The sequence below is a fragment of the Lynx canadensis genome, chromosome X (genome assembly GCF_007474595.2).
Source record: "Lynx canadensis isolate LIC74 chromosome X, mLynCan4.pri.v2, whole genome shotgun sequence".
Classification (NCBI taxonomy): domain Eukaryota; kingdom Metazoa; phylum Chordata; class Mammalia; order Carnivora; family Felidae; genus Lynx; species Lynx canadensis.
The window spans coordinates 57,596,207-57,611,419 of NC_044321.2; the positions used below are offsets into that span (position 1 = coordinate 57,596,207).

Consider the following 15,213-nt stretch of genomic DNA (forward strand, 5'->3'; position numbering starts at 1 on the left):
AATAAAAAAGAACTGGTTACCACAGCAGACCATGTATGACTGGAATTCTCCTTGAACAAGCTGCCACCTACAATATGAAGGATGTCTGAAGAGATGCTAAGGTTGTGCATGTCCTTATATGAGAAGTAACCTAGACTATGAACAGTGTCACCAAGAGTGCTGACATCATCTTAGCTGTATGAGTGGTGCTGCAAAACAAAGATTTTCCTCCATTGATGTCTTAGAATCCACTTGACTGGTTACCTTTCAGGGTTCAGTTCTTGCTTGGCTCTATAATATAAATTTTTATATCAATTTTTGTTCTATTTTAGTCTTCCTTCTTTTAAGATGTGTGAGCTCCAAACCCTAAAACAACTGACTTTAGCCACTATCTCTCAACAGATGGTTCAACTGGTTTTAAAGGATCAGCACCAAGAGTGCTAAAGACCCTGCTCTCACTATACTTGGGAAGTTTACAATTGCCTCTGAGTTGCTTGAGGATAATACTTGTCTTGACCAAAAGGGGAAAATGACAGTGTTGAAGTTTATCTGAGCCATGTGCTCCCCAGAAAGCAGTAATGTTTAAGAACGCTGCCCTCTTCTGTTTTCCAGGAAAAGGTGAATTTCAAGGTACCATCTTACCCTGGCATATTATTCTAAATAAGACCCATCTCCATCTTTCCTAATGACTCCCATAAGACTTGCAGATGACTCCCTTGTTTACCTGTCTCTGTAAACCCCCATACTCCCTCATTTTTCTGTGATGTATTCCTCATTAATAAATATTCTACCTATAACTGAATAAAATCATTCCCTCATCGTCTGGGACTTTTCTCTTTCACATCATCAACACAAATGTATCTACAGGATAGACCAGGTTTAGCAAACAAACTTCTGAAAACTCTGAGAAATGTGTCTGCAGCTTTGTGGTTAGCCAATTTTTTTAAAAAAAGTAAGCTCTACATCCAACATGGGGCTTGAACTGATGAGATCGAGAGTCTTATGCTCTAGTGACTTGAGCCAGCCAGGTGCCCCCAGGCAATTTTTTTCTTTACCAGAAATATCTAGCTTCTTAAATGCCCTGGTGAACCATAAATCACAAAGCCATTTTTTTTTTTAAAGAAAAAGCACAGGGCTCAGTCAACTGCATTTGCTCATATGTTTTGCTGTTTCCATGTCCATGAGGCCAGAGATCAGGGATGTTTGGATCATGAATGACATTAAGACTTTTTAAAAACATTGGTTGGTTATCTCACCCAGACAGAGCCAGATACCTGCATTGTTCAACAGCTGAACTGTTACTGGCAAAGATTTTGCAACATTTTTTTTTTCAGTCCTGGTATCAAAATTCAGCATCATAGATTTCCAGTGTTTCCTTATTTGGCCCTACCTATTTTCTCTTTTAGTGTTAGCATAACTCTTACAATGCTTTTACTTTCATTGTAGCTATCTTGAAACCAGTTGGTAGTATGGTTTGGCTTTTCTCTGTTGTTGGCATATAATAAAAATAATAGGCAACATTTATTGAGTGATTATCCTGTGCCAGGAACTGTACTAGGAGCTCTCAATATGTTAATCAATTTTCACAGCAGCCCTGTGAGGTAGATACTGTTATTATTTCCATTTTACAAATGAAGAAACTAAAACAGAGAGATTAAGTAATTTGTCCAAGGTCACACAGTTAGAAGTGGTTGATCGTGAATTTGAATTTGGGCTGGCTCTTTTGCACAGAAGCTTAATCACTGTTAAATAGTTTTGATATCATTCTATCAACATTTATTGCTTTTACTCTTTCTCATATAATTTCCTCCACTTCTCCTTCATGCCTATTCCCCTTTCATCATTTCATTTATAATATTGGTGAAATTAATCTATCTTGTCAGTTTTCTCCTACCTCTTCAGTTGTCTTTCATGTACTGCTTTACTACTTTTTCTGTTTGCCTCTATCCCCTTTTGCCATTTTCTGATATGAATTTAAAGGTTCTTTGGCCAAAAAAGAACTACCACAGATCCTTCTAGTAGAAATTTTTCTCTCCAGATTCCTCCTTCAATAACACACCAAACTTCAATCATTTCAACTTTCTGAATATTTGGATTTGGGATAAATGAGTTTTTAAAAATCCCCCTGGGGCACCGGGGTGGCTCCGCTCCGTCAGTTAAGTATCCAACTTCAGTTCAGGTCATGATCTCACAGTTCAGGAGTTTGAGCCCCCCCATCAGGCTGTGCTGACAGCTCAGAGCCTGGAGCATGCTTCAGATTCTGTGTCTCCCTCTCTCTCTCTCTGCCCCTCCCCTGCTTGCACTCTGTCTCTGTCTCTCAAAAGTAAATAAATATATATATAAAAATTCCCCCAAAAGGCAAGGCCAATTCAGCTACTGGCCTAGCACCTTTGGACTTAGAATTTATACAGAATAATGTGTGAAAAAGGATTAGGTCGAGAAGGCTCTACTTGTTAATAGAAACAAATCCATTAACTATGTGACCAAACTGAAAATGTTATCCAGGAAATAAAATAAATGTGACAGCAGCATTATTCTACGCAGTTCTCACTCTTTCCACACCATTTGGCATGATAAGCAGTCACTATTAAAGACAAATGAGGGGTGCCTGGGTGGCTCAGTCGGTTAAGCATCCGACTTCAGCTCAGGTCATGATCTCACAGTTTGTGAGTTTGAGCCCCGCATCGGGCTCTGTGCTGACAGCTCAGAGCCTGGAGCCTGCTTCAGGTCCTGTGTCTTCCTCTCTCTCTACCCCTCCCCCACTTGTGCATGCTCTCTCTCTCTCTCAAAAATAAATAAACATTGGGGCGCCTGGGTGGCTCAGTCGGTTGAGCGTCCGACTTCAGCTCAGGTCACGATCTCACGGTTTGTGAGTTCGAGCCCCGCGTCAGGCTCTGGGCTGATGGCTCAGAGCCTGGAGCCTGCTTCCGATTCTGTGTCTCCCTCTCTCTCTGCCCCTCCCCCGTTCATGCTCTGTCTCTCTCTGTCTCAAAAATAAATAAACATTAAAAAAAATTAAAAAAAAAAATAAACATTAAAAAAAATAAAAGACAAATGAAGGCTTGGGAGAGTAGATATAAGGTAATATTTCCCTGAAAATGAATCAAGCAAAGTGACTATGAATTCTGGGCACCTGGGGGGCTCAGTTAAGCATCTATTCTTGATTTTGGCTCAGGTCATGACCTCATAGTTGGTGAGATCAAGTCCTTCATGGGGCTCTGCACTGACAGCACAGAGCCTGCTTGGGATTCTCTCTCTCTCTGCCCCACGTGCTCTCTCTCTCTCTTAAAAAAATAAATAACATTAAAAAAAGTTACTATGAATTCATTATGGTGAAAAGTGCTTAGAAGGCAACTTTCAGAATTCATGGACCATATTTCACTTTGGATAATTATATAGACCAAGGTAAACTAGTGGGAAAAGTGTAAAACAGTTCTATTTACCACCAGGAATCTTAAGATAGTTTATAAACAAAACCTAACATTTGCACTACAGAACAAAGTGGTGAGTAGGTCCCTGGTAATTGCTGTAAGATTAATTCAGTAAGGGAATTAATTGAATAGACAGGTCATGATGAACTAAATTCACTTGTTTCCTTTAGACATGCAAGGTCTCATTTTTCTGCATCTAAACTTTTTAGCATGTTTTTCTCTGATGACAGGTAGAGTTTTCCTGTTCTAAAATATGATTTTATTCAGTAAAGTATAGATTAGCAAATCAAAGTCTTCACTTGGCTAGTGAATTTTTCTTTTATATTACTTTGCTTTTAGGCAAAGAAATAAATAACAGGAAACCAAACAATTTCCAAAAGTAATCTCCCAGTGTATACCCCAGCTTCAGCCAAGATTTAGTCAATATCCAGTACTTTGGAAGATCTTTTTCAACTAGAATCAAGAGTGCAGAAACACTGTGTAATTCTAAGTGATAGTAGCAAGATTCAATCAGGTCCTGTCTACTGTGCTTACTAAGGCAGAAATCTATGGATGCACTTTTATAAAAGGTTAAAGAATATGTATTAAACAAATAAAAAATCTAATGTAACTGTTCCCTAAACCAGAAAATTCAATTTATCAGAATATTTCATTCCTGAGCATTCTGGATAATCAAAAATATTACTTTTTACTTTAAACTTTTGATTAATGAACTTAAAAACCTCAGTGCCTTAGACATTAATACAGAGTTGAGGAATTAAATGTACTCTCTTCCTCCACAAGAAAAATAACATTTTATGTATAATTGATGGAAGTTGCGCCTGCTCAATGTTTCCAGTTAAATAGAAAAAACACAAAACACTGGCAAAGCAGCTGTCTCAGGCTTAATATATATGTATTTGTATTTCTGCACCTGGTCTTGGCACACAAGATGACTATCTCAGGAGCCAAAGACTTTATGTGCTTGCATCCCCAACTACGAAATATACCCCATTAAATTGGCTGGAGTTTATATTAGGTGTGGATAGGAGGAAATGCCATTCTGCTCAGTGAACTGATCACAACCTCTGCCAAATCAGGAGAGAGAGAAGAGTGCTTGCTTTCAAAATGCAGGGAATGCTTTCAGACTTTCTGGCTTCTGCTGATGCAGATCTCGGATAATTTTTTGACATACAAGAAAAACATGTGGGAGCTCCTTAAATGTCCTCTTCATCATAGGATTAAGCCCCTTTACAAAGTTTTATCATGTATTACTGAAATTGTTCAAACGTTGGATGAAAAACATCTAGGTTGTTGTCAAGTTATGCCTACATTAATTATAATACCCAAAAGACAAAACATAAAAAGTTGAGCATTATTTTTACATTTTTTCTGCAACAAATGACTATATTTTTCAGCTGTAGATTGTGACTTCCTAGCAAAATGATAATTATTTCTATTTTATATAGAGGGAGGTTTTGTAATTTACCTCATATTTATAAGAAGGTGTCAAACCCAAGGCAGGAAGTAAAGGGGTACTCATAGACCTAGTTGAACAAGACTTGGAATCTTTTTGGCCACTCCTAGAAAATGAGCCCTGAGATATAACGTTGCTACCAGTCCCAAGTAGAACTGTGGCCTTCTTCTGATATCTCAGTCTCAAGCAGTTTGCCTAAGAGGGGACACTGTATGTAATCAGTCTGCAGGAAGGTGCTGAGGACTCATTCTGTGCTCTGTCTCTATACTAGGGGTTGTGGACAATGCAAGGTGTCCTGGACCCCACCCTTCTAAAGATTATGACTGAGTTGAATCAAGCTGTAAGATAAAACAAATACACATTAAAAAAACCATAAGGTGTGCATGAAAAAGTGTTAAATTATACAGTATAGACTATACTTCTCTCAATTTCCAACTACCTAGACCTAACCTGGAGGCTTTCTTCTAAGAGGCTCAAAGGACATATGATCTCATTTACTCTCATTGGCTCCATGTGAAGTAAGGGAAGAAATGGCTATTCCTCTTTTACAGTTGAAAAACAAAAATGATTTATATCCCAGGATCCTTAGGGAATTAGCCACATACTGTGGAGTTCTCAGTAGTGCTATGTTCCTCCCAGTGTTCCCTCCCTATCACACACTTTACACTGCTCGTTATAACTTTCTAAAGCACAATTCTGACAATGTCACTACCCTGCTTAAAAACCCTCAATGAGTGTGCATGCCTATAAGAAAAAAGACCCTTTCTTTAGCATAGTACACAAGGCCCTTCGTAGTCTTGTCTCTGCCTACTTCTCAAGCCTCTTACCTCACCATTCCCCTTAACAACTTAACCACATTAAACTTTTCCCTCTATCCCAAACATAATATATTCTTTAAGTCTCTGGGGCTTTGCACATATGTAGTCTTGGATGTTGAATGACTTCCATCTCCTCTGACAGCCTTTTACCCATCTTTTAAGATCTGGCTGGGAAGATGGCCCTGAAGTTCCACCTTCCTTTCCCAGGCAAAGAAAGTTGATTCCTTTTTTGTACTCTGGCAGTTTATTCAAACCTCTACCATAGTACTTATCAAACTGTCTTGCAATGATTACTTCCTGTACCTCTCTCCTCTACAAGGCTATAAACTCTTTGAGAGCAAGGACTGTATCTCTTATTCATCTTTACCTTCAATAGCTAGCACAGTGCTTGGCTCATGGTGGGCTCTAAAAATATATTTTTGTTTCAGAGTATTTATGGAATGATGAAATGCCTTAAGAATGGAGAAAAGGATTCATATTATTTACCTTGAATAAAAGAGAAAAATAATGTTCAGATTATACATTTACAAATTCAAATGTGATAAACTATAAAAACATTGGACTAATAATTGGGCTGATCAGTACCCAAATCAGAGTCCATGACTCATTGCTCCCCTCCATCCCCACCCCCCCGGAACAAACAAACAGAGAAACAAAGCATGGATTTAGGCAGAAGCTGGTCCTGGATCTAGAGACATGTCATTAGCCTTATTTTTAATTTTAATTTGTGATAAAACAGGGAGCTTTGCATTAAATATATCCAAAAAATAAAGTTAGATGCAGTACTTTTGTTTGGTAGAACAAAAAACTGAAGTCACTTAAAATTGAAATGACTTGAATCAATTGGAAAAGTGGGTGGATATCACTCTGATGAAATTTAATATGGAAACCAAGAAGGTAATTCACTGATGTGAAATAAATAAAGAGAGTGGAAGATATACTGTAAGGTCATATTTTAAGTGGTTCTGAGTACTGCAGCACAGGATTCAGTGAGACTGATGAGATCGCACAGACCATCTTGATGTGTAGCATCAAGATAAGTCTATGAAATAAACACCTTATTTAACTCATGGTGAGTGCCTCAAACCAATGGACAGGCTTTAAATGTAGAAAGAAAGAATCATTTGGTGGTAGATTTGCCTTTGTAGTGACAAAACATATGCACAAGTGGTGATTGCTGTCAGTAGTGTCATCCTTGAATACTGAAGACAGAGATGTAAAAATGGCATGATGGAATATCAAGATACGCATGTTCAGGCATAGATCAGATTTGTAGTTCTTTTTAAGTAAGCTCTATGCCTGATGTGGGGCTTGAATTCACAACCCTGAGACTAAGAGTCACATGCTTTACTGACTGAGTCAGCCAGGTGTCCTAGATCTGTAGTTTTCAAACTTCTCTTAAGCAGCAGACTGTTTATTTTTTCAAGTGAAATTTTATGTGGAATCCCAATATAGAAAACAAACAAAATCAAGACTTTTCTGGTTGAAGCGTGAGTAGGGGGTGGACACTTGGGTGGTCCAGAACCCTGTATATTCAGCTACCATTTTACTTCCTGTAGTTCCCACTGAGGCATCTTACGGAATCCTGGGATAGATGCTGTGGAAAGGTTTCTATATGGAGAGAGAGGTTAGAATAGATGACTTCTAGTTCTGACTCTGAAAGACTATAATATGATAATCCTCTCTCTAATATTCAAGATCAGTCAGGAAATCAGGATTTTATTCCACTTATGGAAGAGTCCAGTAGAGGACAATACAAATAACTAAGGGTTTGAGGAATAATCTTAATGATTACTTATTGGGTGCAGGTAACAAAAGAGGTTTTTCCCTTCCTTCCTCCCTCAACATACAAATTTGTATTCAGCACTCACTCTGTCTTATACTCTGGGAATAAAGAGGAACAGATAATACAGATAATAACCCATTCTCAAGGACTTCACAGTGTGTGTGTGTGGGGGGTATGTGGAAGCAGATGAAAAATACAAAAACAAACAAGAAAACAGCATACTGTGACAAGCAACATTACAAAAATAACACACAGTAATGTGATAGAGAATAACAGAGTGTGTGTGGGGGGGCTACTTCAGATAGGTTGGTCAGGAAAGATTTTCTGAATAGGTGATATTTAGACAAAGACCTGAAAAGTGAAACGAAACTCACCCATACTGAGATGGAGAAGTCTTCCAGGCAGAGAGAGCAGCATTGCAAAAGCTCTGAGGCAGGAAAGAACTTCCTTGGCCTATTTGAGAAGCTGAAAGGCCAGTGTGGCTGGAACACAGTTAATGAAGGAGAGTGGTACAAGATGAGTTCTGATGGGACCAAATCACAGGGGCCATCACAAGGAGTTTGGACTTCATTCTCAGTGAGATAGGAAGCCTTTGGAGGGTTTTGAGCAAAGGAGGGGTAGGATCTGATTTAAACTATAGTCTACAAAGGGATGTTGTATAGGTGATCACTAGCACAAGGAAAATGGGCTAAACTGCATCAGGAGAAATTTGGTAACATGGAGGAAATTTGGAAGAATTGTTGCCAAGAAAGGTTGAAGAGTTTTATTTAATGGTACAAAGCTAGTTTCTTGGCATAATTTAACAAGCAGCCAGAAAGATAATTTCTTTAGTCTTTTTACAGTTGTTGGCTTTGACAATTTACCCTTGGTGTCACAGTCACTGGGAGAGCTGAGGCTCGTATTTAAGTCTCCTCTCAATGCTCCTTTCACTAAATTAATTGCTTCTAAATTGCTTATAGCAAAGCAGTGAAAGATGGCAAAAGGCAGAAAATACAGTACTTCCTTTTTAAAAGACTCCTGAAAATGTGATTTTTCTCTGTAAAAACCTACCTTAGTACTTACTTATGAGTTAGTTTACTATGGTAAACTACCTTAGCCAGTTTCCTCCTAGAATCTGAACCTCAAATCCCAAACTTAAACCAGTCTGACCGCCTGTTTTTTTCTGTGACCACCTGTTTTTTTCTGGGTAGGATGGCCAAGTGCTAGTGGAACAAACCATGTAACTGCAGATGTACACCATTACACATTTATGGTTCCCAATCACAGATGGGCCTTCAAGCCTGCTCAGTAGTCATTTACTTCTACTTGTCTCTTTCTAAGGCCTTACAATGGATACTACAAACTCACTAAGACCCAAGACCTCCTGATCAAAATTCCATCACATTCAAAATAAAATCCAACATCCTACCATGGTCCACAAGGCGTTGCACGATGTGGCCTTTACCAATTTCTCTGTCCTCTCCTGCCACTGTCCCCATTACTGACTTTGCTCCAGTGGCATTGGCCTTCTTGCTGTTCCTAAGAACATCAAATGGATAATGGTGTGCATCTGCAGTAATATGGTTTGCTTTTGAGAAACTGCCAAATTGTTTTCCAAAGTGGCTGTACCATGCTGCATTCCCACCAGCAATATATGAGGGTTCTAATTTCGCCTGTCCTCACGTGCATTTGTCATTATCTATTTGATTGTAGCCATCCTAGTGGGTGTGAAGTGGTATCTTATTGTAGTTTTGGTTTGTACTTCCTTAACGACCGATGATGTTGAACATCTTTCCATGTGCTCATTGGCCATTTGTGCATCTTCTTTGGATAAACATCTATTCAAATCCTTTGCTCATATTTTAACTGGGCTATTTGTCTCTTTATTGTTGAGTTGGAAGAGTTCTTTATGTATTCTGGACACAGGCCTCTGATCAGATACAGGCACACTCGTTTTATTACGCTTTACTTTATTGTGCTCCACAGATAATGCCTTTTTTTTTTTTTACAAATTGAAGGCTTGTGGAAATAGCGGAGAACTAGAATTAGAAGTGGAGCCTGAAGATGTGACTGAATGGCTGTGATCTCATGATAAAACTTTAATGGATGAGCAAAGAAAGTGGTTTCTTGAGATGGAATCTACTCCTGGTGAAGATGCTGTGAAGATTGTTGAAATGACAACAAAGGATTTAGAATATTACAGAAACTTAGTTGATAAAGCAGTGGCAGGTTTTGAGAGGATTGACTCTAATTTTGAAACAATTTCCACTGTGGTTAAAATGCTATCAAAAAGCCTCACATGCTAGAGAAATTGTTGAAAGGAAGAGTCCATATATGTGGCAAATTTCATCACTGTCTTATTTTGAGAAATTGCCACAGCCACCCCAACCTTCAGCAATGACCACCCTGATCAATCAGTGGCCATCAACATTGAGGCAAAACCCTCCACCAGCAAAAAAAGATCATGACTCACTGAAAACTCAGATGATAGTTAGAATTTTTTTAGCAATAAAGTATTTTAAAATTAAATATATACATTGTTTTTTTTAGACATGTTATTGCAAACCTGGTAGACTACAGTATAAACATACATTTTTTTTAAAAATTTTTTTTCAACGTTTATTTATTTTTTTTGAGACAGAGAGAGACAGAGCATGAACGGGGGAGGGGCAGAGAGAGAGGGAGACACAGAATCGGAAACAGGCTCCAGGCTCTGAGCCATCAGCCCAGAGCCTGACGCGGGGCTCGAACTCACGGACCGCGAGATCGTGACCTGGCTGAAGTCGGACGCTTAACCGACTGCGCCACCCAGGCGCCCCTAAACATACATTTTATATGCACTGGGAAACCAAAAAATTCATTTGACTCACTTTATTGTGATATTTGCATTCTTGCAGTGGTCTGGAACTGAAGCTGCAATATCTCTAAGATATGCCTGTACATGATTTGCAAATGTTTTCTCTCATTCTATTGCTCTTTTTACTTTCTTGATGGTGTTCTTTGAAGCCCCCAGGAATTTAACTTTGGGGAAGTCCAATTTATTTATTTTTTTCTTTTCTTGCTTGTGCTTTTGGTGATATATCTAAGAAGGTTTTGCCTAAGCCAAGGTTATGATGATTTACTCCTATGCTTTCTTCTAAGAGTTGTATAGTTTTAGCTCTTACATTTAGGTCTGTGGTCTATTGTAAACTGTTATGTATGGTACAAAGTAGAGGTACAAATTCATTCTTTTGCATGTGGATCCAGCTGTCCCAGCACCATTTGTTGAAAACACTATTCTTTCCCTATAAATGGTCTTAGTACCTTCATCAAAAATCAATTGACCATAAATGTGAGGATTTGTTTCTGGACTGTCAATTCCATTATTCCATTGATCTATATGTCTATCCCTATGCCAGCACCACACTGTCTTGATTATAGTGTGAGTCTTCCAACTTTGTTCTTTCTTAAGATTGTTTTGGCTTTCTGTAGGTCTCCTGCATTTCCATATGAAATTTAGGATCACCTTGTCAATTTGTACAAAAAGCCACCTAGGATTTTGGTAGGAATTGTGTTGAATCTGTAGATCAACTTGGGAGTATTGTCATCTTAACAATATTAAGTTTTCTCATCAATGAACGTGGGATCCTACTACACGTTATTTACATGATTCACAGTTGCAAGGAACTAATATATAACAGACAATTTTTAAATGTGAGATCAAGTGAATTTTTTTGCAGCTTTATTAAAGTATAATTTAGATACCATAAAATTTACCCATACTAAGTATACAATTCAATGATTTTTAATAAATTTATTAAGTTAGGCATCCATCACCATAATCTAGTTTTAGGACATTTTTATCCCTCCTATAAGATTCCTCATATCCGTTACAGTTAATCCCTGTTCTTACCCCCAGATCCAGGCAACTACTAATCTACTCTCTGTATAGATTTATCTTCCTGAACATTTCATATAAATGGAATTATACAATATGTGGTCTTTTCTATCTGGCTTCTTTTACTTAGCATAGTTTCTTAATTAATAGAGTTTTTTTTAGGACAGTTTTAGATTTATAGAAACATTGAACAGATAGAACAGAGAGTTCCCATATACCCTCTCCCCACATACAGTTTTCCCTATTAACATCTTGCATTAGCATTACACTTGTTACAATGCTGACATATTTTTTTTTAATTTTTTTTTAACCTTTATTTATTTTTGAAACAGAGAGAGAGACAGAGCATGAACGGGGGAGGGGCAGAGAGAGAGGGAGCCACACAACCGGAAGCAGGCTCCAGGCTCCGAGCCATCAGCCCAGAGCCCGATGCGGGACTCGAACTCACGGACCGTGAGATCGTGACCTGAGCTGAAGTCGAACGCTTAACCGACTGAGCCACCCAGGCGCCCCAATGCTGACATATTATTATTAAAATCAATAGCTTACACTAGGGTTCACTCTTAGTGTTGTACAGTTACATGAGTTTTGACAAATGTAAAGTGTCATGTATTCACACTTACAGAATCATATAGAACAGTTTCACCACCCCAAAAATCCCCCGTACTCTGCCTAATTATTCCTCCCCTCCTCTCCAAGCCCTTGGCAATCACTAATCTTTTTAACTGTCTCCATAGTTTTGCCTTTGCCAGAATGTCATATAGTTGAAATCATATAGTATGTAGTCTTTTCAGGTTGGCTTCCTTCACCTAGCAATATGTATTTAAAATTTCTACATTTCTTTTCATGGGCTGATAGCTCAATTCAAAAAATTTCAGCCAGGGGCGCCTGGGTGGCTCAGTCAGTTGAGTGTCCGACCGGCTCAGGTCATAATCTCATGGTTCGTGAGTTTGAGCCCTGCGTCGGGCTCTGTGCTGACAGCTCAGAGCCTGGAGCCTGCTTCGGATCTGTGTCTCCCTCTGTCTCTGCCCCTCCCCCACTCACACTCTGTCACTCTGTCTCTCTCTCTCTCTCTCTCTGTCTGTCTCAAAAAAAAACATTAAAAGTTCTATCCTTTTAGCTTATTTTAGTTATACAAGATAGCTCATTTGTTTATTGCTGAATAACATTCCATTACATAGATATAACACAGTTTCCTTATCCATTTACCATTGATGGATATCTTGGTTGCTTCTAAATTTTGGCAATTATGAAAAAAGTTGCTATAAACATTTGTGTGCATGTTTTTGTTTGGACATACGTTTTCAACACAATTGGGTAAATACCTATGAGCATGATTGCTGAGCATAATACTTTTGAGGCTCAGTCATTTTGCAGCCCGCATCAATATTTCATTCCTTTTTAAATCCTTGAATAGTATTCCAGTATATGGATATACCACATTTTGTTTACCCATGCACCAGCTGATGGAAATTTGGGTTGTTCTCACTTTCTGGTTATTATGAACAACCAAATAGAATAAAACAAAATAGATGTGCCAGGAACATTTTTGTGCAAGTCTTTGTGTAGACGTATGTTTTTATTTCTATTGGGAGTGGAATTGGTGGAATGTACGATAAGTTTAACATCTTAAGAAACTGTTAAACTGTTCTCCAAAGTGTCTGTACCAGTCTACATTCCCACCAGAAATGTATAAGGGTTCCTGTTTCTTGACATCCTTGCCCACATTTACCATCTATCTTTTATTACAGCCATTCTAGTAGGTGTGTAGTGATATCTCACTGTGGTTCTAATTTGGGTTTCTGTATGATTAACGATATTGAGCATCTTTGCATGTGCTTTTTAACTATTCATATATTGTCTTTGGTGAAGTGTCTATTCAAATCCCTTCCCATTTTTAAATTGGGGTGTCTGTTATTATTACTGAATTGTAAGACTTGTATATTTTAGATACAAGTTCTTTATCAGATATGTAATTTGCAAATATTTTCTCCCAGTTTACGAGTTGTCTTTCATTTTCATAATGATGTTTTTTGAAGTACGAAGGTTTTTAATTTTGATAAAGTCCAGTTTGTCGAAATTTTGTTTTGTTTTGTTTTACGGATCATGCTTTTGTTGTTGTACCCAAGAATTAATTGCTTTACCAAGGTCTTAAAGATTTTATCCTACATTTTCTTTTATAAGTTTTATAGCTTTGGCCCTTACATTTGGGCCTCTTACCCGTTTTTAGATAATGTTTGTGTATGGTATGAGGTAAGGGTCTAATTTTACCTTTCTGCATGTGTGTATCCATTTGTCTCAGCACTGCTTGTTGAACCTCACCATATATTTCCAAGGCTTTAAAAAGAAGTGTTTTTCTAACTTTGATTTTGAAAACTTTCAACCCTACAGAAGAGTTAGAAGAATGGTACAACAAGTAGTCACACATCTCATACTTAGATCCACAAACTGTTACTAATTTCTCATATTTGTTCTCTCCAGACACACATGCACACACATTTTTCCTGAGCCATTTGAAAGTAAGTTACAAATATGAGGACACTTCACTGCTAAATACTTCAGCATGCATCTCCTAAGAAAAAGAAGGTTTCCACATTATTACCTGAGAAGTCAATATTAATTTAATAATATCATAGTCTAAATTCAAATTTACTAAGTTATTCCAAAAAAGTATTTCATAGCTGTTTATGATTTCCCTCTCCAATTCAGAATCCATTCAAGGTTGGCACATTGCATTTTATTGTTAAAGCTCATGATACTTTTTCAATCTAGAACAATTCCTCTACCTTATTTTCATGAAAATGGCTTTTTGAACAATCCAGGCCAGTTGACTTGTTGGAAGTCGCACACTCTAGGTCTAATTGTTACTTTCATATTTAGATTCAGGTCAAACATGCTTGGCAAGAATATTTCAAAAATGATGCTCTGTACTTATTACATCACATCAGGAGGTCCAAGGTCAGGTTGTCATGGTTTCGACAATGCTGGGTTTAATCACTTGTTTAACCTAGTGACTGCCAGATTTTCCCATTGTAAATGGACCTTTCCCCATTAGTAATTAGCAAGGAACTTGTGGGGTGATAATTTGAGACTGTGTGAATATCCTGTTCCCCAAGAACTTTTTACTCAATGGTTTTAGCATCCAGTTGATAATCTTTGTCAAAATCAATTATTATACTGGGAGCTGCATAAAGTGATTTTCTATTCTATCTTCCTCCTATATTTATTAGCTAGTATTTTCCTAGAAAAAAAGATCTTTCTCCCCTTATTCCCTTCTTTCTCTACTGAATATCACTACGGACTAATGGATTATTATTATTATTGTTGTTGTTTTACTGTTATAATCCATTTCCATTAATATTTTCACAATTTCTAAAAAATACATATTTCCTAGCTCAGTCTACAGAAAAAGCCTAAAAGCAATGTGCATCAGTAGCAATGAGCATACCTAGTGCCTAGACTGTGGTAATGACATACTGTTTCCTACTAATAGGAACCAGGGCTTTTGAGAGAAATGACTGATTCCAGGGCTGGAGTGGGGAAAGTTCAATGTGAACTGGGGAAATTTTGTTCACCCGAGAGCAAAGATGCACTAAAGAACTATGGGGTCATGTAAAAAAAAAAATACACGGGTTCTGGATTGAAGGAGATCTCATTGGCCAAATTTGGGATAATTTGAGCATTAAAAAGAAGTGCTTTTAAAATTATCCATATTTTACTAGGTTTCATCTATAACTTCCTTTCTCTCTCCCCCTGCCTCCTGCTTTTCTCATCATTCCTTTGCTCCTCAGTTTGCTCTTCTTACACCACTGAAAATATACCAGTAATCATTACATTGCCAAATGAAACAGACACTTCTCAGTCCTCAACATACTTCATTGTTACTA

At 37.8% G+C, this 15,213-nt stretch overlaps 1 protein-coding gene across 6 annotated transcripts in view; it reads right to left on the bottom strand.

Moving 5' to 3' along the window:
* Nucleotides 1-15,213, bottom strand: part of HDAC8 (histone deacetylase 8) — a 225,721-nt gene that overhangs the window by 171,926 nt on the left and 38,582 nt on the right. For 4 of the 6 annotated variants that reach the window (XM_032592030.1, XM_032592033.1, XM_032592032.1 and 1 more), the window contains exon 5: nucleotides 7,845-7,952. The exons of the other annotated variants lie outside the window; for them this stretch is intronic. In XM_032592030.1, the coding sequence (XP_032447921.1) occupies nucleotides 7,845-7,952 (108 nt within the window). The remainder of the gene's footprint in view (nucleotides 1-7,844; nucleotides 7,953-15,213) is intronic. 6 annotated transcript variants of the gene reach the window in all.